Raw genomic sequence first — 20,995 nt, 5'->3', positions numbered from 1 at the left:
TGTATACATCAGATCTTGTTGAACAAATTAATCAAGTTGAAAATCTTTACTGGTGTACATTGTTCAATTTGTTGAGAACAAAATCATGTACCAATGGTCAGTGGAAACAAAAATCATAACCTGCTGAGGGCTGGATTCAAAATCACACCGAAAACCAAGGTAAATAACTGAACTCTCGGGCTGATCCAACTTGGCCCCCACATACCTGTATGCCCTCCTCACAACGTCTGGGCGTGCTCCTGATGAGTCGGTGGATGGCATCCTGGGTGATCTCCTCCCAGACCTGGATCAGGGCATCAGTGAGCTCCTGGACAGTCTGTGGGGATACTCGTTGGATGCACCGATACATAACGTCCCATAGGTGCTCAGTTGAATGGATGGTTGGATTTAGGTCAGGGGAACGAGAGGGCCAGTCAATGACATCAATGCCTTCATCATCCAAGAACTGTCTACACACTCTGGCCATGTGAGGCCAGGCATTGTCCTGCCCCAGGAGGAACCCAGGGCCCGCCAATTCTGGTGTTCTCTAGTGAATGATCAAGCTGCACAGTGCTGGGCTGCGAGCACAGGTCCCACTACAGGACATGGAGCCATCCTCATGGAGTCTGTTTCTGACAGTGTGGTCAGAAACATGCACACCAGTAGCCTGCTGGAGGTCATGTTGTAGGGCTCTGGCAGTGCTCCTCCTGCTCCTCCTCACACAAAGGAGCAGATACCGGTCCTGCTGCTGGGTTGATGCCCTTCTACGGCCCTGTCCAGCTCTCCATGTGTAACAGCCGGTCTCCTGGTATCTCCTCTACGCTGAAACTGTGCTGGGAGACACTGCAAACCTTCTTCGTGCCATCCTGGAGGAGCTGGACTACCTGTGCAACCTGACTGGGCTGCAGGTACGGCCTCATGCTACCAGTAGTGACAAGGACACTAGCAGAACACAACACTAGAGAAGAATCAGTCAGGAAGGATAAGGAGAGAGCAGCTGTCTGTGGACACCACATGTAAAACCATTCCCTTTTTGGGGCTTGTCTTGCTTTTGCCTCTCCATTGCACCTGTTGTCACTTTGATTTGCACCAAAGCAGCTGAAACTGATTCACAATTATTATTATTAAGTACAGTAGTTGAGTAAGTGTATTTAGTTACATTCCACCACTGAATTGTCAATGATGCTTGAACACCTTTGAAAGCTGCTACACAAAAAGGACACACTGACACACACACTCAAATACAGTCAAAAAACTACAGAAAACTTGTAATAAATGTCTCCAGAAACAAACCATTTTCTCCTCAATAGCTCTCAGTAAAGCCAAAGCTTCATAAATGTGTTGTAGAGCTACAAAAAAATGTTGATATAAAAACTAACGCTTTTAGATTTTGACACCGTTAAAGAGTTGCCACAGCGGCAGAGTGACACAGTTCCTGTGAAAGAGGTCAAACGAGTTGAAAAACAGTTCTTGGAAAATAGAAGCACTTCAACTGAAATCATGCCCACACTGGTCCATGGGTAAATTATTCTGATATGGACGACACCTCTCAATGAAAGCTCACTCCTCTGCTTGTGGATGAATCCTTTTTCTTTTATTCACTTTACTTTAATGCAAATCCTAATATATCTTCATAACCCTGACACATTCAAAGAGAATGTGGTGAGCTCAGGTGGGGAGTAGATCCTCTCCTCCCTGCTGTTATTTTAGGCTCTCTCCTGACCCTTTCCCCAGTGTCCTCCACAACTCCCATTGGATCTTTACGCTGCAGTGCTGGCAGCTGTTAACCAGAAACATATGAATCCCCAGAATATACGAATACGCTGACCCAGTTTAGTATTTCTTCATTTGTAGATTTAAAGGGCACAGTTAACCGGCCTTATGTGACCTCACTAATGAGCGCTCCTCTCTGACCACAGCTTCGGTGAAACATTATTTCTTTGCACTCACATCTGTCATTAGCAGTTTGAAAGCAGCCACATAATTAACTGACACTAAACGCTTCCTGGCTGAACAATATGTCCAGTGCAAAGCGCCTCGTCCTCCCTTGTTTTAAGAGCAGGAAGGGTTAAGAGGAAGTGGAGTTTTGCAAACTGCCTGTTGACTTCCTGCACATCAGCAGGACAATATTTTCTTTTTCCAGCACGCGCCCATCAACCACTAACCTTTAACCTCAGTAGCCTGTGTTACCTTTTAGCAAAAGAGATTTTATATAGTGTGGTATTAAAAGCTAAAGCAGCCAGACAAATCCTAAAGTGTGTGTTTAAATACACATGGATGCCAAATTTAAACATAAAGACTGAGAAGTCCAATATTTGAGGTTAATTGATCCTAATGAAAGCTCAGCTGTGAGCAAAACTTTTCAGCTCTCCAATTCCGAAACTTGACTGACTTGTTCTAATCTTTCACATCTTCATCGCTCTAAAAATAACCCCGCCCGGCGAGATAAAGTAAGCCTTAACCAGTTGGCAGATCAGATGAGTGATCCTGAGAAAAAACACTTCCTCTTTCATCAGTCCTATATTTTCTTTCACGCGTTGCACAGAAAATACAAGATGACATCTGCCACTTCAGGCCTCCTTACGGTTCACTCCGTGTGATGTGAGAAACAGCAAAATGTCAGTTTTTTGCTTAGTCTCTTCGGCTCTCTTGAAGAAAGCTTTCATGTGGCAGCTACAGAGGATGCTGATACAAAATACTGCTGTGTAAACAACTTCACATCAGGCGGCTCCACATTCCTTTTGACTGCTACAGAGAAAGTCTGAGTGTGAAATGAGTTTGTCTGGATGTAGCAGAAAGTTTCTGACAAAGTGAAGTGAGGGGATAAACTGCTGCTTATCTGATGTGTTTGCTGAAGAGGCTGCCTCACACTGTAACAGGTAGACCCCATTTTCACTGTCAAACACATTTTGTCACTACTGAGAGGCCTGTTTAGTTTTTTAGCCATGCTAGCAGCTAGGCTATGTGTCAGTGGCAATGCCCGTGGGATGTTAGCATTTAGCAGTGGTGGACTCAGGCTGTTTGAGGTTCAGGGGCGTAAAAATAAATAAAAAGGGCACCAGGTGCATGCCGTGGGGAATCTTTATAAGTAGTTTCAACTCGGGCATTTTTGATGTTTTTGACATTTTTCATATTAGGCTGATATCGGCTGATTGACAGATCAGCTGATAAAGACACATCACAACCACCACCAAGTGACACTTCTGAGGAAGGCGGAAGTTTCCACTGAAACATGTCAAGGTATGTAACATCCTAAACAATAACTAAAGTCATTATTCTATTCAATATCCCAATTTTATGTTATACATTAATATTATTATTTTATTTTGTGCATGTGTATATCTAATAGTTTGTATGTTAAGTATATTATGGTATAATAATAAACAAATAAAAATATTATTTTATTCAAGATATCCTAACTTTATTATTTTAATTCCATCCTCCAAAAAAAAGTCAAAAATGTTTTTGATTTTGACCAGCCTCTTAAAATAAGTTGTCAACTGACTAAAACTAATGTAATTTTCTTACGCTGAAAACTTCTTTATTTTAAGTGCTATCTACTAACCCTATGAATCCAACCAGTCTCACTCTGAAGTGAGAAAAAAGCCGTCCTTTGACGCCGGCATGATATGCCAGTGGTCGCCATTTTAGTTTAATGGCGCTCTGCGGCATCAGGGGGAAATGCGGCGGGACAAGAACAAAAGTTAAGGAAGCAAAAGTCCGAGTAGGGCGGGCGAGTAGGTGGTGGATGGGTCCAACAAACACCGACTTTCACCAGAGAGAGCAGTGTTTGTGTCCTTTAAGATTTTAAAGCCAAACCCTGTTCTTTTGCACTGAACCTAACCACGTAATTTTGTTGCCCAAACCCAACCACATGTGTTAGTTGTTGGAGGAAAAAACAACAACATCAATTTGCATTGTTGTACTGACGCAGTGTGTTTATTTAGAAAAGAACTGTATGTAAATGGTGAATTTCCTGTTTAAACAGAGGTGTATTATGAAAGAAGACAATGCATGTAACAGGCAGAACATGACACAGCGTCCCAGAACGTCAACAACCAACACACCCACGGTACCTTTTACATCGTATCGGGACTTGGAAAGTCCATGACCAAAATGTCAGTAGCTATGTGACGAGGTCAGAGGGAGAACGTGTTGGTTGAATTGTTTTATAGAGTGTAAGTGTGGTGGTTGTCAGCCTGTAAGAACTTCAGGATGCTTGTGTAATTATATTGTGTATTGAAGATGACAGCTATCTACTTCTTTTTGAATATGTGTTAATTTCTTTATAAGAGTGTTAATTGACAACAAAAATAAGGCACAATCTTTTGTTTATTCTGCCCTGACGAGTAAAGACAGAACAAAACAGTTGGCTTTGGTCGGCTGAACCTGAGTACAATTGGGAGCTGCCCATTGGTCCGACATCCCATTGGTCCGACATCCCATTGTTCCGACCATATTAAACTCATTGTTCCGAAGTCCGTTCCGAAATCATCATGACGCCCTGTGGTTAAGGTCTGGTTAGGTTTAGGCACAAAAACGACTTGGTTAGGGTCAGGAAAAGATCATGGTGTGGGTTAAAATGAAAAAGAAAGTGACAAACTCATAAGCTGTGAGCCTGCTTCGCCTCAAGCCGGTCGCGGTGCACCATACGCCCGCCGCGAGCCGTTCAGCACCGCGGACAGTCGGACTAATGGGATGTCGAACCAATGGGCTGTCGAACCAACGACATGGACCCGTACGAGCAATCTCTAGGAGCAATCTCTAGTTGGCCTTGCTCCGTTTAACCCAGCCGAGTGCTTACCATAAACATTTACTCCCTCTAGAAAATGATTTATGATTTCTTATGACTTAAAATAGACACTAACTCATACTGCAAAATTTCACATAATTCCGTAATTATTTATATAGCTCCATGTTAAGTAAATAATCGTAATGTTTCCCAGATGCTCGCCTGCCTTGACAACGCTGTATACACATTTTTTAACCACTGATTTATTAAATGGGACTTCTACTGAGTAAAATATGACACCAAATTTAGTGGTGGACCTGTGTAATATTAGTCATATAAGTGGAAGTAATGTACCTAACTTTAGACATTAATTGTATATGGTAAGAAAGAAGTACGATATTTGTGTTTGTGTTTCTCCAGATTGACAGTTTAATAGGTTGGATAACTTACTTATTTGTGTTGTTTACTGTACCAGTCACTGTAGCTACACCTCCAAAATGGCACCTCAATGACATCACAGATAAGACCAATTACATACATACATACACCTTTTCTACGGTTTACACTCAACCCGGTGAACCCACGCTAGATGTTTCCCAGAATCATATTCAGAAGATACAGTTCATAATCAACAGTAGAATTGGTTGTCATGGCTCCCCTCAGTGCAACCAGGAACGCATTTACAGTCACCCTGACCACTTCTGGTATAATGTACCCGGATATGCTGTATCTAGATTGTACATAGATCTAGCTCAAAGTTACCACAGTGCTCACCTGCTGTCAGAATGCACCTAAAAAGAACCTCATTTGATCATTTCAGGTCACATTTCACTTCTCCGTTCACATGTGTATTTATCTGTGAGAAACTGTGACCACTACTTGAAAGAAAAAAAAGAAGCCCGTTTCACTTTTGCCACATCACTTGCTCAGAGTGTTGTGGTGTATATTTGGTAATGTAGTTCAAGTACGGAGCAAATAACCACAGCCGAACTGTTTTGCAAATTCAAAAAAGCTTCCAAGTTCGTTGTGCTATGTGCACGCCGCAAACTTAGCTGGGCGGTCCTATCATGTGTATAGTTTGTCTGTGGTCGCGCTTGCTTCCCTGACCACCACTGAATGTGGCTTGTGCAATCACATCGAATGCATTTATACACCATGTTAAGTTTGTCCGCCATGTTGTGCGAATGCCCCGTAGTTGTCTTCTAACTTTTGACCTAATATAGCTGAGTAATCAAATAAAATTCCTCTTGGTCAACAATCTGTGACCGGATGCAAAGCGCCTTCCGCAAATGATGATTTCTTGGCAGCAAGTCTTTCCCAATGTGATCGGACTCTTGAGCCATTTCGTCAGAAGCATTTTGTCGCTCCAGGTCAACCTTTTGAGTTCACATCTTTATTTTATATCGGCTGCTGTTTCCTATTAGAAACTGAAAACCTCAATTTGCACCCTTAAGCACAGTAGCTGCCGGCACTCTTTCTTCAACGACGGCTTACATTGGTGTCAAGTTGCTTCAAAATGAACCCAGAAGTGCAGGATGAGTTATTGTTCACACTGCTTATTAATGAATTGAAGGTGTTTAAAGGTACTCAAGCAGAAACCTTCAAGTCACAGACCTGTTCCTGTATCTGTAGTCAGCTGGTGCCCTGAGTTGAATCCAAGTACATGCTCATAACTGATCCTCCCTGCTCTGCAGATGAACACCAGAAAACATGTTTTGGCTCTCTGACTGATAACCTAATGTCCTCAAAGATGGGTAAAAATTAGAGTGTTTCTAGGCTTTGACACAGCTTCGCTCCGGTTTCTCTTTTTATGTTCCAACCACCATGACCCTGAGCATCACCACAGCGGTATTCTGGTTACTTTCTGGTTAGGCCTCCAGCACACTGCACAGCTACACACTGATCTACCAGCCTTCCCACTCCCGAGCAACTACCCACATACACACACAGGTAGAGAAATGCATTGCTGTTGCCCTCCATGCTAGACGACGCTGTTGCTTTGCAATGTTTCTGATAATATCTGTAAAAAAATGCTTGAACTTAACAGTGTTTTATTGCATTGCTGCTGAGTGCACGGCAAAATAGATGAGCAAGTATCAATAGAAAGGTCCAAACCAGCTCCTCAGGAGCACTGACACACTGGAATTTGATGTCTATGTTGCATCTGTGCTTCTCTGATGGGAAGGAAACCTCAGAGCCCTCCTCTTTGAGATACAGAACTGGGCAGTTGCTGCACATCTTAGCAAAACAGGAAATTTCATGTTTCCTCTGCTGCTTATAGCAACAGCTTGCATCGAACTACTTCTGCATATGTTCACACACACACACACACACACACTCTCACACACACAAGTCCCACAAGACTGCAGCCACATTTTTACATCAGGTTATCAGGATTGTTGTCTGGTTTTTAACCGCACTTCACTTCATCGTCAACACTTTTACAGTGACTTTATTTCCAACATACATTCAGTTACATTTCTCAACAGCATACGGTACACAGTGTGGTTTTGTTTGGAGTTTATAAAGTATCAGTAAGACGTCGGCTTCAAGCACTTCTTTTTGATTGACTTTTGTATTATTGAGGGCTTAAATGTGAGGAGAACAATAACCGAAATGCCCACGAATGAAAGACAGATGGGTAAAAAAAGCAGAATGTACCAGAGTACAGATTCCCCGCCCATCTCCAAACACAAAAATGACTGAGAGTGCTCTATTCTGTGTGTCGTTTGGATGAGATCCTCACACTTGATGTCTGATTGTCCGACTATATTGATTGTCTTTGTTGATTCAAATGTCCTGAACCACTCGGTTTGGCAGCAGTTGAACGGATTTCCTGTGAGGAAGACAGTGTGCAGTTTCGGGGCTAATGCGTTGGCGTGACCTGAGGGAATAGTGGATAGTCTGTTGTCCCTCAAATCCAGCACTTTCAGTTCAAGTTTTAGAAGTGAAGGGGGGAGGTGGGCAAGAGAGTTATGTGAAATGTTTAAATACTTCAAATTTTGGAAATGGGAGAAGTCAAAGTCTTGTATGTGAGTGTTTCCTAAACCTAGATGCTGTAACGTTCTGCTGAGACTTTGTATTGATTCATCGACAATGAGTCCAGGGTTGTCGGACAGTTCCAAGTGCGTTAAAGACAACCCAGCAAATGCAGACGATGGAATTCTTTGAAGGTTGCAGCCCTTAAGATAAAGCTGCGTTAGAGATACAATGTTTGTCCAATCTGCGCAACCAGAGCTAGTGTCTGTACTGGTTTCAGCCTCCTCAGCAGGACAAATGTCAATGATGTTGTAACTGAGATCCGCTGACCTGAGGCTTGGCAACGAGGAAAAAAATCCCAAGGGTAACTCCTCGAGAGCGTTAAGACTAAGGTTAAGGTACGTCAGATTACCAAGAGTGATCAGCGTACCCCTATCTGCTACAATCTGGTTCAGCCTGTTGTTGCTAATGTCCAACTCATACAAGCTGCCAGGGAACTGCTCCGATGTGAGATCTAAGGTTTCCAGACAGTTCGTGCACATTTGAAGTCTGGACAGGACAGGCATTTTCTGGATGAATCCTTGAGGAAAGTACTCCACCTGGTTTCCTCTTAGATCCAAAATCTCCAAAGAGGAGATGTCACCATGAAGGCTGTCGTCCCACAGCTGAGCCGTCACGTTGCCTGTGTACTTCTTCATATTGTAGAACTCAACAGTTGTAGTCAAGTTCGGGTATGTGTTGTTGTCTGCCAAGTGTTCGTAAAACCTAATGCTGTTGTGGGATAGGTAAAGATTGCGCAAGTGGTTGTCATTAGGCAGGAAAGGGAAGAAAAGCAGTTTGTTATGTGATAGATCAAGTGTCTCTAGCTGGAAAGTGTCGTTAAGGTCTGGCCTGGAGATGAACCACTCAATGTAGTTGTGGCTGGCGTTGAGGACCACAAGCTGGGCCATGTGGAAGTCTATTAGGCAAAGCAGAGAGTTGAAGGCCAGGTTTAGTCTCTGGAGCTTGGGGTTGCTGTCGAAGGCACCATCGATCTCATACATGCTGTTTCTCTGTAGGTCGAGCTCTTTGAGTTGATGAAGATCCCTGAACGACGTCTCATCTAGTCTCATCAAGAAGTTTCCAGAAAGATTAAGGTACTCCAGGGAGGTCAGATTTTGGAGGAGAGTGGCGGCCATTTCATCAGTGAGCTCATTCTCAGAGAGATCCAGAGCTCTGAGCCTGGGCAGAGTCCTGAGCGCGAGGCTGGTTTCTTGGTAGCCAATATGAAGATTGTTATTTGCTAAATTAAGGCTTTCTATCAACTTTGAGTCTTGAAAAGTGTTTGGTTCTAACTTCTCCAAACTATTACATGCTAAGCTCAGGGTGGTTAGTGCAGGGTAACGGAGGAGAGAGCTGTTCTGTAGTGTTTGAATGTGATTGTAGTTGAGCTGAAGCTCCTCTAGGCTGTCTGGCAGTCCTGCAGGCACAAAGGAAAGCTTGCCATTGTTGCAGAGAGCCGTTCTTTGTATCTGCGGAGAAAAGGAGAGCACATACTTTTAAGTTTGTGTGTTTGTGTATTGAATGTGTCTTTGTGGGAGAGAATTGTTTGCCCTTTTTAGACATTATACAAGGTTCAGGCACAAAAATCACAAGGCTGAATCTTCTGTTTGTGTTTTATTGGCTAGCTTTCTTTTGGGAATGACTGTTTAACTCTCTCGTATCACATCAGAAATTTGTCATGGGCCTATTTTTAGTTTACAGCCACACTTGCAGCATGGCTCAAGAGATGTCAGTCTGTCGGTCAGTGGGTCCACCACTTTGGTCCAGAGCAAAATAAATCAAGGTTGGATGGATTGCAGTAGAATTAGCTATACATACTCAAGGTCCCTAGAGGCTGAATTGTAATGACTTTGGTGCCCAATACTTTCCTTTATGACTAAATACCTGCTAAACTAATGACATTCCCCTCAGATTCACTTGTTTGACTGTCTTTGACTTTAGTGTTGATTATCATCAGGCAAAACTAAGATGGTGAACTGGTAGATACTACCTTCTAAACATTAGCATGTTAGCATTGTTACTGTGAGCATTTTAGCATGTTAGCATTTAGCTCAAAGCACCACAGCTTCACAGAGCTGTCAGCATGGCTATAGACTCTTGATGTGTTCACTTTGAATACAGACGTGTTTTTTGGAGGCAAATATTCTCCCCTAACAGCAGCTGGCTAACTAACTGGGGAAGGCAGCTAACGGCTAACTTGGTTCATAGTAAAGTAGGCATAAAACTGAGAGCTGGATTCACATGAACACGATAAACACAGACGTTCTGTGCTCTGAACCAGCGTGAGCCGAGATGAAAGCACTCTTTAATTTTCATATTGTCCACGGCAGTGCATAAATACTTCACTTCTTTCAACTGTTACCTTTCACATTGAATTTTAAAATTTTGTTAAGTAGCAACTCAACAAAATAGCTTACACAAATCCCAAATAGGCTACATGTTACCTAGCCTCGTGTCACCAGGCTCTTCACAAACGGTGAAGAGCCTGGTTTCCATTCACTCTGAATTTTGTCTGGATTCTGGTTCCGGTCGGAGCGGATCCGAAATTCACCAAATTCACCAAAGTAAAAGTGTTCACCAAAGTAAAACTTTAAATTCTGGCGCACCATTGATTTACAATAAAAGAAAAAGGTTAACTTAATGGCTTGGGGCTTTTCTTGTAAGTTATATTCTTTAAATTAAAAAGTTTCACCACATTTTTATTAGCTTGGTGCTTTTATTTTGACAGAAAGGCGCATCCATAGAATTCCGGATCCTGTCTCTCTTGCCCTGGTTCCGGTTCTTTACCAAAGCGGCCACTAAACGGCCCCAGACTACATATTACCAGGCCTACCATGTAGTCCTATGGCTTTGCTCACTTTTCTTCAACCCCTCTTCTTTTTTTATTCTCTCTCGGTACAGTACAGTACTGACATTGAGTCATAAAGCTCCGGGTCACAAAATGACAACAATGAATTTGTCCTTTATTTCTCATTCTTAGTAACATCAAAAGAATCTCAACTAGGTCTCAACACTGATAGGCTTTCGGGACACAGTGCGAGTTGAACAAATGTACCCTCGGGCAGACGATACTGGTTAATTAAGACTTTAAATAATGTTGCTTGTTTTGCTTATGCTGCTCTGTTGTGTGCTGATGTTATGTATAGTATATGTTTTTATGTTTTCATGGTGTATGCTTTTCATTTCTTCTGGACTTTTATGTGAGGCAGCAATACTTGTGCAGCACCTGAGTCCAAGGCAAATTTCCCTATGGTGTCAATATATCATACTTTCATATCGCATCGTATCATATCGTATTGTATCTTATCATATTGTATCGTATCGTAACAAATTTTGTTTTCGTGCCTATTTCTTGGTTGATTGTGTAGGGCAGGCTACCACTTTTCAATACAGTATTTTTTATAAAGGTTTTGTAAGTTGGAAAAACTGTCTTTATTAGTATTTAGTAAATGACTAATTACTGATTAATATATTAGTAATAAATGTTGGCGTTGCCTGGTTGTGAAAACTTTTTACTAGCTACTTAATTCATCAGAAATGCTATTGACCACTTACAACCAGTTATCTTAAGGGAAACAATCAGCCTCCAGACTGAACCCAAATGATTAAGAGCTGATAAAATCTTGCTAATGCAAAGTTCATGGCTTTTTAGAAGTTGCGCAAGTCAATAATAAAGGGTTCTTCCACTGCAACAGACAAAGAAATCCACTGTTGTATATGTGAAATTGTGTTGTGAGTGATAAACCCCACTGTATAGACATTATGGTTTATTAGAAAGTGAATAGTTTTAGCGTGAAAATGACTCATAATTCAAATACTCAATGAAGTGGCGAACCAACTTTGATGGATTATGGATAACCCACTTTGTGTTTCCGTGCCCACAAAATAATATCTTTAATCTCAGTCTAAGTGTCGTGTTTACAGAAGATCTGATAAGCACTGAACGCAGCTTCAGACTAAATGAGTGTTGTCATGGTGCCTTAAAAAAACAAAAGTGTATCTTTTATCAAAGTTATACGTGTGACTTGGTCTAGCAGAAGGCAGTTATCTCCGTATGCTTTAAGATTACCACAAAGTGCAGTGTTTTCTTCAGAATAACAGAAACTGTTTTGCCCTTTACATCAGACACTCCCTCTGACAGCTCAGTTTATTTCGAGATGTGCTTTTAATAAGTAAGACTGAGACAAAACAGACGTCTTACCAGCTGGCATCGGCTGTGCTGTGGATGACTCGAGCCCGGCGTCAGGATTCCCCACATGGGTAACAAGCACAGCAGGATGGGAGTGAGTCTGTGGACTGGCATCTTAACATCCTCACTGTTGACAGGGTGATAAAAGGGTGCTGATTGAGCCAAATGGGCATGTGCTGACCATAGATGATTCAGTGTACTGAATGCAAGCGTTGGCCTCGCTCTTCCTCAGGTTAAAACATAGTCATTATGATTTCCTGATAATATGGTAGCATGACATTTTGAAATGATGTCTTAAAATGCAAATATGTGCTTTATGCATGCAACAGGCAGGAAATCAATCTGTCCACTCTAAACTGGACTAGCAGACGAACGAGGCGGCAGCTTGGCGTTAGAGTGCTAAAGCAGAATAGAGGTCATGGATGTAGACAGTCATGTCAAAACCATAGTTGCAGATGTTTTTGGGGGGGCGGTGGGGGAGGGGAATGCAGGGGACGTGTCATCCTCAATATCTAGAACATGAAAGTTGCAGAGGAGTTTTATTTTGACAAAATTAAATACATTTACAGTGTTTAGAATTTCACCTGAATGCAGGAAATTAAGTGTCTTTTTTTTAATTTTTAGTCATAATTGTTCTTATAGTTCTTAGAAATATTCAATATGTGTGTCCTGTTCATTTGTCTCTCATGCTTTAGGAACATAATCCTCACACTATTCATGTCCGTAGCATGTAATCTGCGTTTTCTGTTGTGACCCTACGCAATGATAGAACTCAGTAAAGTTGGCAGTGGAGTTAAATAACATGATGTAAATCTATGATATGGTATTTTTCCAAAGAACAGCAGCTGGACATTTTAAAGAAATTTCCCATATTTCAAGTCAAACCACTGCGTGACGCACACTGAATATGACCTTTTGTTCCCTTTTGGCGAAGACACATTTTAATCTTTGCATTTTAGTGGACGTGTGCGTTGTTTTGGCGGCGTCATTAAAACCCCTCACTGTTTTTCACACATCTTTTTTTATATAATAACATTTTCTCACTTTTTATTCACTTTATTGTTGTTTAAGTGTATAAAATAAACGGTGTATCCTCACCAATCTACTGACAGTAGTTTCTAAACTTTATAAAGTGTCCTGGAGGAGGGTCAGCCACTGGAGAAAAGACATTTTTCGGAGTGTTACTGGCGTGATAATGTAATATAAACATGCTTACATTGTGTATGGATTGCACAGAATTACAGCATATCATCCATCCATCATAATAATGATAGAATATGTGATATGTTATTTTAACACATAAACTGAAACTGAAAATCTGCATTAACTTGAGGTGACATTTGTTATTTGAACTTATTTAAACTCCATAACTCAAGGAGCATTTCTCGCACTACCAACAAATTTGGAAACATTAATAATGACTCTATGCAACACTGATAAATATACTGAAAACTGTTGTTTCATGCTGATGCTCTAACAAGACTCTTTATGACTGATCCTACATGGTACTAGCAGGATTTCTAGTTTGCACAACAGCAGGTGATCAATAAGATACCTCCTTCAAACGCCAAAGACAAAATATGTCTGAATTCAAAGGCAAAGCATGCAGTTTGCGTCTCTTAGCAGTTGTTGCATTAGTGCATACTGCAGTACTAGATTAGTGCACAGTGCATTTACTTACTCTGGTGGTTAGGTGTGGATTTCCCAAGCCACTGACGGTTGATCCCCTGACCATATCGCTAGTTGACTCGCTGTTGCAGTGTGTGTGTTCTCGTGCGTGAGGTTCAGCTGCCTTCCTCTGCTCTGACTGAAGCACTGCTGCCTCTTTTTACTATTCACGGAAGCAGGCAAGCAACGGAAACCAAAGTCACATGGACAAGCTGCAATCAGAAAGAGGTTCTCAAGCCCGGGGCCACAGGAAGGCGAGTGCAGGCTCAACAGCTCTCAGCCAGCTAAGCACATGTTTAATCTTTTTTTTTTTTTTACCCCCGTCACACAAACACGGTGACAGTAGTGATGTTGTGCAGGCAACTAAGGTTGGTAGCACAACTGCAACCACAAAAACCTAACGAGAGCACACCCTTAACACTCTCGGCTTGCTCTGATCAGCCAAGCTCCAGGAGAGGAAACCACTCAACGCACACACCCTTCCTGCCTGATATTCGGCCTGTTACTGCAACAACCATTACAAAACACACATACATACATACAGTCAGGTGTCTGAATGTGAAGCAGTGTATTGAAGGATCACAATTCCGTATAACTCAGAGCAAGATGATTAACAGATAACACTGCAGCATACTCTGAGTAATGGAGCAGTCCTCTCATGCTTTACTTTCAGTATTTCTTTGTTTGCAGCATGGCTACTTCAAGCAACATGTACCCTCCCTAAACACTGCATGGGTCTTTAAGTCCAGTTACTAATTGCACCAGCTCTCTTTTGTTTCTCTGACTTTATTAACTCCACTTGTAACTTGTTTCTTCTCTGCAGTCACCCATGGGTGAGAGAATAGGGAATTAGGAATCAGGAAGTGATGATGCCGTCCTTAAAGAGTTGATTTGTTAGTGATTCCTTCCTGTTTTCACACAGGACATCTTTAGCTCTCACTTCTGACTCTGTTGTAAGTTTGGGTGGCAACAAGATTTTCCAATCCATGATTCCCATGTCAGGGTGTGACGCTCTGCACACAAGACATATCAACTGGTTATACAAAGTGAAGAATAAACTGATTGTATGCTCATATTCAGCAAATTGTTCTGAGACGTAAAGTATTGCAAACATGAGGCTCACCGTGGGCCGACTGGAAAATCTGCATACAAAGTTTTAAACACACACACTTTTTGTACTCGTCAGCAGTGTCAGCACCATGGCAGAACAGTGGCATCTTCTGTGCGGAGTTTGCATGTTCTCCCCGTGTCAGCGTGGGTTCTCTCCGGGCACTCCAGCTTCCTCCCACAGTCCAAAGACATGCAGATTGGGGACTAGATTAATTGGTGACTCTAAATTGTCCATAGGTGTGAATGTGAGCGTGAATAGTTGTTTGTCTCTATGTGTCAGCCCTGCGATAGTCTGGCGACCTGTCCAGGGTGTACCCTGCCTCTCGCCCGATGTCAGCTGGGATAGGCTCCAGCCCCCCCGCGACCCTCAAGAGGATGAAGTGGGTAGAAAATGAATGAATGTATATATATATATATATATATACACACACACATCACCACTGTATCACTGTGTAGACTAATCCGATGTTTGTAAAGTCTATAAACACAACGACTGAACAAACTATTCAAACTACTAACAAAACAAACTATTTTTTAGCCGTTAGCGGTGTCTGTAATAGATAATAACTCATTACACGGTCCGTGAAAAAAATATCTTTTCCAGCGGATATCTTAGTTACAACATGATTGAGCTAGCAAAGCAGTTTTGTGTTGCTATGTGTGGTATTTATTCAGTTATGGGAAATCACAATGTCTAGAAAGCATCAGTGGCTGCAGCTGACAGGGACAGCTAACACTAGCAGCAAAGCTAACATCAGGACGTCATCTGTTAAAAGCCTCCCGTTGTCGGATACGACATGAAACTACCAGTTTGCTCAATCATGATGTAACTAAGACATCCGCTGGAAAAAATATTTTTTTCACGGATGAGCACACGTTTGATAAAACGGGGTTAAATCTCTCGGCATCCATTTTCAAGCTCTCTGTGTGTTTGTTTCCTTGCGGACGAGAAAAGGGGGAGCGCACATTTCTGACAAGGCGTGTCCTTTTCAAAAATGCAAGAGGCGTTGCTTTGTTGCCGGCCGTTTTCGCCGGTGTGTTAAACACACTTTAGAAAGGAGTGTCCCCAGACTATCAGAAGGCGGAGATCTCTGATTGTCTGGTGGCGAGACTGTTCGCCTCCTTAACCTTCATCCTTGTCCTGCTGTGTTTCCCCCTGATGCCGCCAAGCATCATTAAACTATAACAGGATACCTTTTTTGTTGGTTTCTATCGCCGCAAGTCACTGCCCAAGCGCCAGATTTCGGCGACTTCGAAGTGAGACCGGGCACCCATGGAATAACCCCGGATTCACAGAGTGTAGGCACAGACGTAGCTGTCAGTATTTCAGTGTTTTTTCAAGTTAATTAATGTCTTGTCCAGTGTTTGGTTGTACTAAAAGACCCTCCAAGACATCGGAAGTTCAGTTTTTCTAAGTGGGCGACATTTTATTTGCATGGTTTTAAGTCTGTTTTTTGCTACCCAAAATTAGCATTAGCATAAGTATTATCACAGTCAGACCATCTGTTCGGAAAGATGGGTAGGGGAGAACATTTTCAAAAGTGGGCATGGGATTTGGGGTGTTGGGGGTGAAATCACTATAAAAAATACATTTATACATAACGTAAATACATATAACTTGTACTGTCAGTGTTAAGAGTCAGTCATTTAAGGGTCAGCCAGAGACCTTTTCATTGACCCCCCCTTTGTCTTGGGCCGGGTCCATCTGTACCCTTTGACCACCCCTGACCTCAGGCCTGATCACAGCTAAACATGCTAACGTGCTAAGTAAGCTAGCAACTAGCGTTACGGTTAGCTCCACCCTCTCATCCAAATATTTTAACTTCTGGCTTCAAAAAACCAAGAAGGCGACCAAAATGCGAAACTCAAGGCTTTAAAATGACAGTCCGCAAACCAGTGGGTGACATCACTGAGGCTACGTTCATCAAGTCAAACGTGCCAACCAGGGACCTCAGTGTCTGTGGTTTGTGGCTGGTCGGGGACCATTGTTGCATGCATGTCGTCTGTCGACTGAAATTTTGACCTCTTGTCGTGCTTTGGAGCTTTTTTTTTTTTTTTTTTTTTCTTGCTGTTGCACATTGTGAGAGAAAGTTTCAGTTCTGGTATGTGCTCTCTTTTGCTACTTGTGACCTTGCTCTTATTGTCACCCTGAACTCAGCAGCTGAGACACAAACCCTGGTGCCCTCTCTCCAGGTGCTTGTATTAATAAACTCATATTTTGATTAATGACCACACCAGACTTCTGTCTGTCCATTTTAATGTCACACTATTAATAATTTCTTCAACAGTGGGGCATCACAAATATGACCAGTATATATTGAAGATTCAATCATTTTGAGCCTTTGAATTACTGTTGAGGGTAATTTGGTAAAGTGACTGATGCATTAAAGGCACATACGAGTATGTTTTGCCTTTAATATTTTGTTGAAGATGTGAGTTTATTTGTAGGACTTGATTAAATCACACAAGAATTCCCTGGTAGTATTACCAGAGAGTTTGTAGAGCTGCTGGCAGTGAAAATGCAGTCAAGAGTTGTACTTAGCATCTGGTGTCCAAAAGTCAATACACATACTACAAACAGCAGCTGTGGTGTCTGGTTTTGTTGTCCGGTATAAACAGTATAATTTCAGTATGATTTCACCAGTAAATATTGGGTTTAGATGGGTGTCCAAACAATTAGATTATATGGACAAACCAGTTCCAATCAGCTCTCTCAAGGTCTGATCTCTTCAAAGTGAGGTTACTGTTTTTGAAATAACAATCTTATTACAGGTGAAGAGTCGAACCACACCACGGTGGAAATGGATTCATTTTGTGGAAAGTGAGGAGTTTCAAGATATAAACCAAGATGAAAGCACTAAAAAAAGATGTTAGATGGTAAGAGACTGATGCAGGAGTGTTGGATGTTCCAGGGGTGTAACGATACATCAATGTGGATCAATAAATCAACGATCCGATATCATGGATGCAAAGTGAAAACGCTGACACATATTGTCATCGTTAAGATACGCCTTTATTTTGAAATACCCAGGGCACAGGGCTGCCCCTGACCAAATTGGGGCCCTAAGCGAAATTTTATTTGGAGGCCCCCATCCCAAATGTATCATAGGTACAAAATGACCGTACAACAACTTGCCATTTAACTTGACAACCTTTACTGGCAATAACAAATGTACTGTAGATGCAGTAGTTTGGCTGTGTGAGTCAAATAAAATAAAAAATTTAACCTGAAATAAATAAATAAATATTTAATAAAAATAACTTCAACCTGAAATAAATAAGGGCGGCACGGTGGTGTGTTGGTTAGCACTCTCGCCTCACAGCAAGAGGGTTGCCGGTTTGAACCCGGGCGTGGGAGCCCTTCTGTGCGGAGTTTGCATGTTCTCCCCGTGTCAGCGTAGGTTCTCTCCGGGCACTCCAGCTTCCTCCCACAGTCCAAAGACATGCAGATTGGGGACTAGGTTAACTGGTAACTCTAAATTGTCCATAGGTGTGAATGTGAGCGTGAATAGTTGTTTGTCTCTATGTGTCAGCCCTGCGATAGTCTGGCGACCTGTCCAGGGTGTACCCTGCCTCTCGCCCGATGTCAGCTGGGATAGGCTCCAGCCCCCCCGCGACCCTCAAGAGGATGAAGCGGTTAGAAGATGAATGAATTAAATAAATAAATAAATAAATAAATATTAAATAAAAATAACTTCAAACTGAAATAAATAAATAAACAAATCTGAGTCACAAATAGCCATCAATTACTCATCAAAAGAAAGTAACTTCCACCACCTCAATCCCCCACCCTTGATTAAACACTGAAAATAAAATAAAAGAGGGAGACAGGTTTTTCCTATTTAATCTTATTTTGTTATATTTCTCCCTCTCCCCTCTCTGGAGGCGTCCGATCTCCCTCAGCCCTCCCCCTCTCTCACCTTAATTAAACACTGAAAACAGAAATAAAATACAGAGACATTCTTTTCTATTTTCATCTTATTTAGCTATATTTCTCCCTCTCCCCTCTCTGGGAGCATCCGACCTCCCGGCCCCGCACACACCCCCGCGGCTCGGGTCTCCCCCTCTGTGGAGCCCGCCCGCCCTCCCGTCCCGGCACATACTCCTGAGGCTCTTTTGGACAACATGTCGACAACTCTTCACCTGCTGCAGTTCTGCAAGTGCCTGCTGGCGCACCCCTCTGATTGTTCAGATGTCGAGTGCTGTCTATCATTGCAGCGACGCATGGGCAGTCAGGTCTGAGAACAGGGTCTAGGTAGACCACTAAAAGTTAAACCTCAACAAAAGTTTCACACTATTTCACTGAGTGACAGGTAGTGGTAACATGCTACGAAACACAGCACAAACAGAAACACAGTTAATTCTCACCCACGCTGCATGAATGATGAAATTGAAAAACCTTTTAAGCAGCTAAATTACCGTAAATCCCTAACCTTACACCTCAGGTTGTTTCTTGACTTGTTAATAACAAACAAATTCACTGTGGAGATACAGTGCTTCATATTTCAGCTGTATAAGTGACCTGTTCTCCAGCGTTACCCCAGCGAGGTCACTGTTAGTGGCTTTGGGTGTAACTTGACACGTGTGACATAGCTGTATAAATCATCATGTTCACTTCCAGTTGCAGCTCAGCACGCACTGTCGCTTGTGTTATTCTTATTCTCTGACAGATGGAAAACAGCTCACATACTGGACTTGTGGTGACAACATGTGTGGGCACAAGTGTGGAATCTATTTATCTGTTAGTTTCGGTACATATTAAGACACGCTGTCATATGAAAATTGGTAGCCTATTTTTGAAAGCTGAGGAGGTGATGTGGCAGTTGGGGTGTAAAGTCCCATGGGCGAAGGGGGATGTGGGCATTCACACCCTGCAGTATAAAAGAAACACCACAGCAGCAAATGCTAACACTTGTGAAATACGAAGATATAAGAATATTGAGGATTGTCAGTGTCTCGAGTTAATTTTTTTGCTGTAAAAACTATGTCTTTACCTGTATTCTCAACAGTAGTCTCCTCAGCAGATCATTTCTATCTTCCCTTCCTGAATATCTTTCAAGCATACATAATTTGTTTTAAATATTTCAAGCTGTTGTTTAACCACAGATTTCACTTCACTGCTGAAGGTTAATGATAGACTTACAAAAACCTGCTTGATTCGTGGTAAAAAATGAGATAAAGATGCTTTGAGATATTTGCAAGCACAAGAGGATTACTGCACTCTTGTGGAAACAGGATATATTGCACATTTAAAACTAGGACTGCAAGTGTAGCCCATGAGATCATAGTCATCTCGGGGTGGTATTAAAAAGGCGTGTTCTTGTCATATGGAAGTACAGATAAAAAATTAAATGGTGGATTATCCCTTCTGGGTTGGGAGAGAGTTACTGCCTCGAGCGAAGGAGTTCAAGTATCTCGGGGTCTTGTTCACGAATGAGGGTAGAATGGAGCATGAGATGGATCGGTGGATGGTGCTACCTCTGCAGTGATGCAGGCACTGCAGCAGACTGTTGTGGTGAAGAGGGAGCTGAGCTAGAAGGCGAAGCTTTCAATGTACTGGTCCATCTACGTCCCAACCCTCACCTATGGTGATGGGCTCTGGGTAGTGACCGAAAGAATGAGATCGGGGATACAAGCAGCCGAAATGAGTTTCCTCTGTGGGGTGGCTGGGCTCAGCCTTAGAGATAGGGTGAGGAGCTCGGACATCCGGAGGGAGCTTGGAGTAGAGCCGTTGCTCCTTCTTGTTGAAAGGGGTCAGGTTGAGGTGGTTTGGGCAGCTGATCAGGATGCGTTCTGGGCACCTCTTGTTAGAGGTGTTCTGGGTACGTCCACTGGTAGGAGGCCCCGGGGCAGACCCAGAACATGCTGGAGGGATTACATATCTTATCTGGCCTGGAAATGCCCTGGGGTCCCCCAGGAGGAGCTGGAAAGTGTTGCTGGGGAAAGGGACGTCTGGGGTGCTTTGCTTGGCCTGCTGCCCCCACGACCAGGCCTGGATAAGCAGATGAAAATGGATGGATGGATGGATGGATATTAAAATACAACAACTGCAGGAATTTCAGATAATACCCAGCCATGGTGTCTGTAATTAGAGGTGCCAAACTTCGCATTTACTTTGTTAGATAGGTATGCAAGTCAACAGACACTGCAGCCAGGAGGAGAGGAAGAGTGACAGACAGGCAGTTAAAGTGTTTACCGATGGACCGAATGACATTGATAGACAGACAGTCTGGCTGACAGACATCCAGGGTCAGAACAGGACAGAGTGACAGGAAACCAGAGAGACTGCTCTGCAT

General features: G+C 42.5%; 1 protein-coding gene across 1 annotated transcript; it reads right to left on the bottom strand.

Annotated features, from left to right (window-relative positions):
• Window positions 1-4,942: 4,942 nt before the first annotated feature.
• nrros (negative regulator of reactive oxygen species) lies at window positions 4,943-13,778 on the bottom strand. Its single transcript, XM_049565267.1, has 3 exons — window positions 13,603-13,778; window positions 11,934-12,048; window positions 4,943-9,201 (listed from the first exon to the last, which is right to left on the bottom strand). The coding sequence occupies exons 2-3, from the start codon at window positions 12,033-12,035 to the stop codon at window positions 7,243-7,245; spliced, it is 2,061 nt and encodes a 686-aa protein (XP_049421224.1). The 5' UTR covers window positions 12,036-12,048; window positions 13,603-13,778; the 3' UTR covers window positions 4,943-7,242.
• Between the last annotated feature and the right edge of the window lie 7,217 nt (window positions 13,779-20,995).

The sequence above is a fragment of the Epinephelus fuscoguttatus genome, linkage group LG21 (assembly GCF_011397635.1).
Source record: "Epinephelus fuscoguttatus linkage group LG21, E.fuscoguttatus.final_Chr_v1".
Taxonomy (NCBI): domain Eukaryota; kingdom Metazoa; phylum Chordata; class Actinopteri; order Perciformes; family Serranidae; genus Epinephelus; species Epinephelus fuscoguttatus.
The sequence above is the reverse complement of the archived record's forward strand: the minus strand, read 5'-3'. Positions and strand labels throughout refer to the sequence as shown.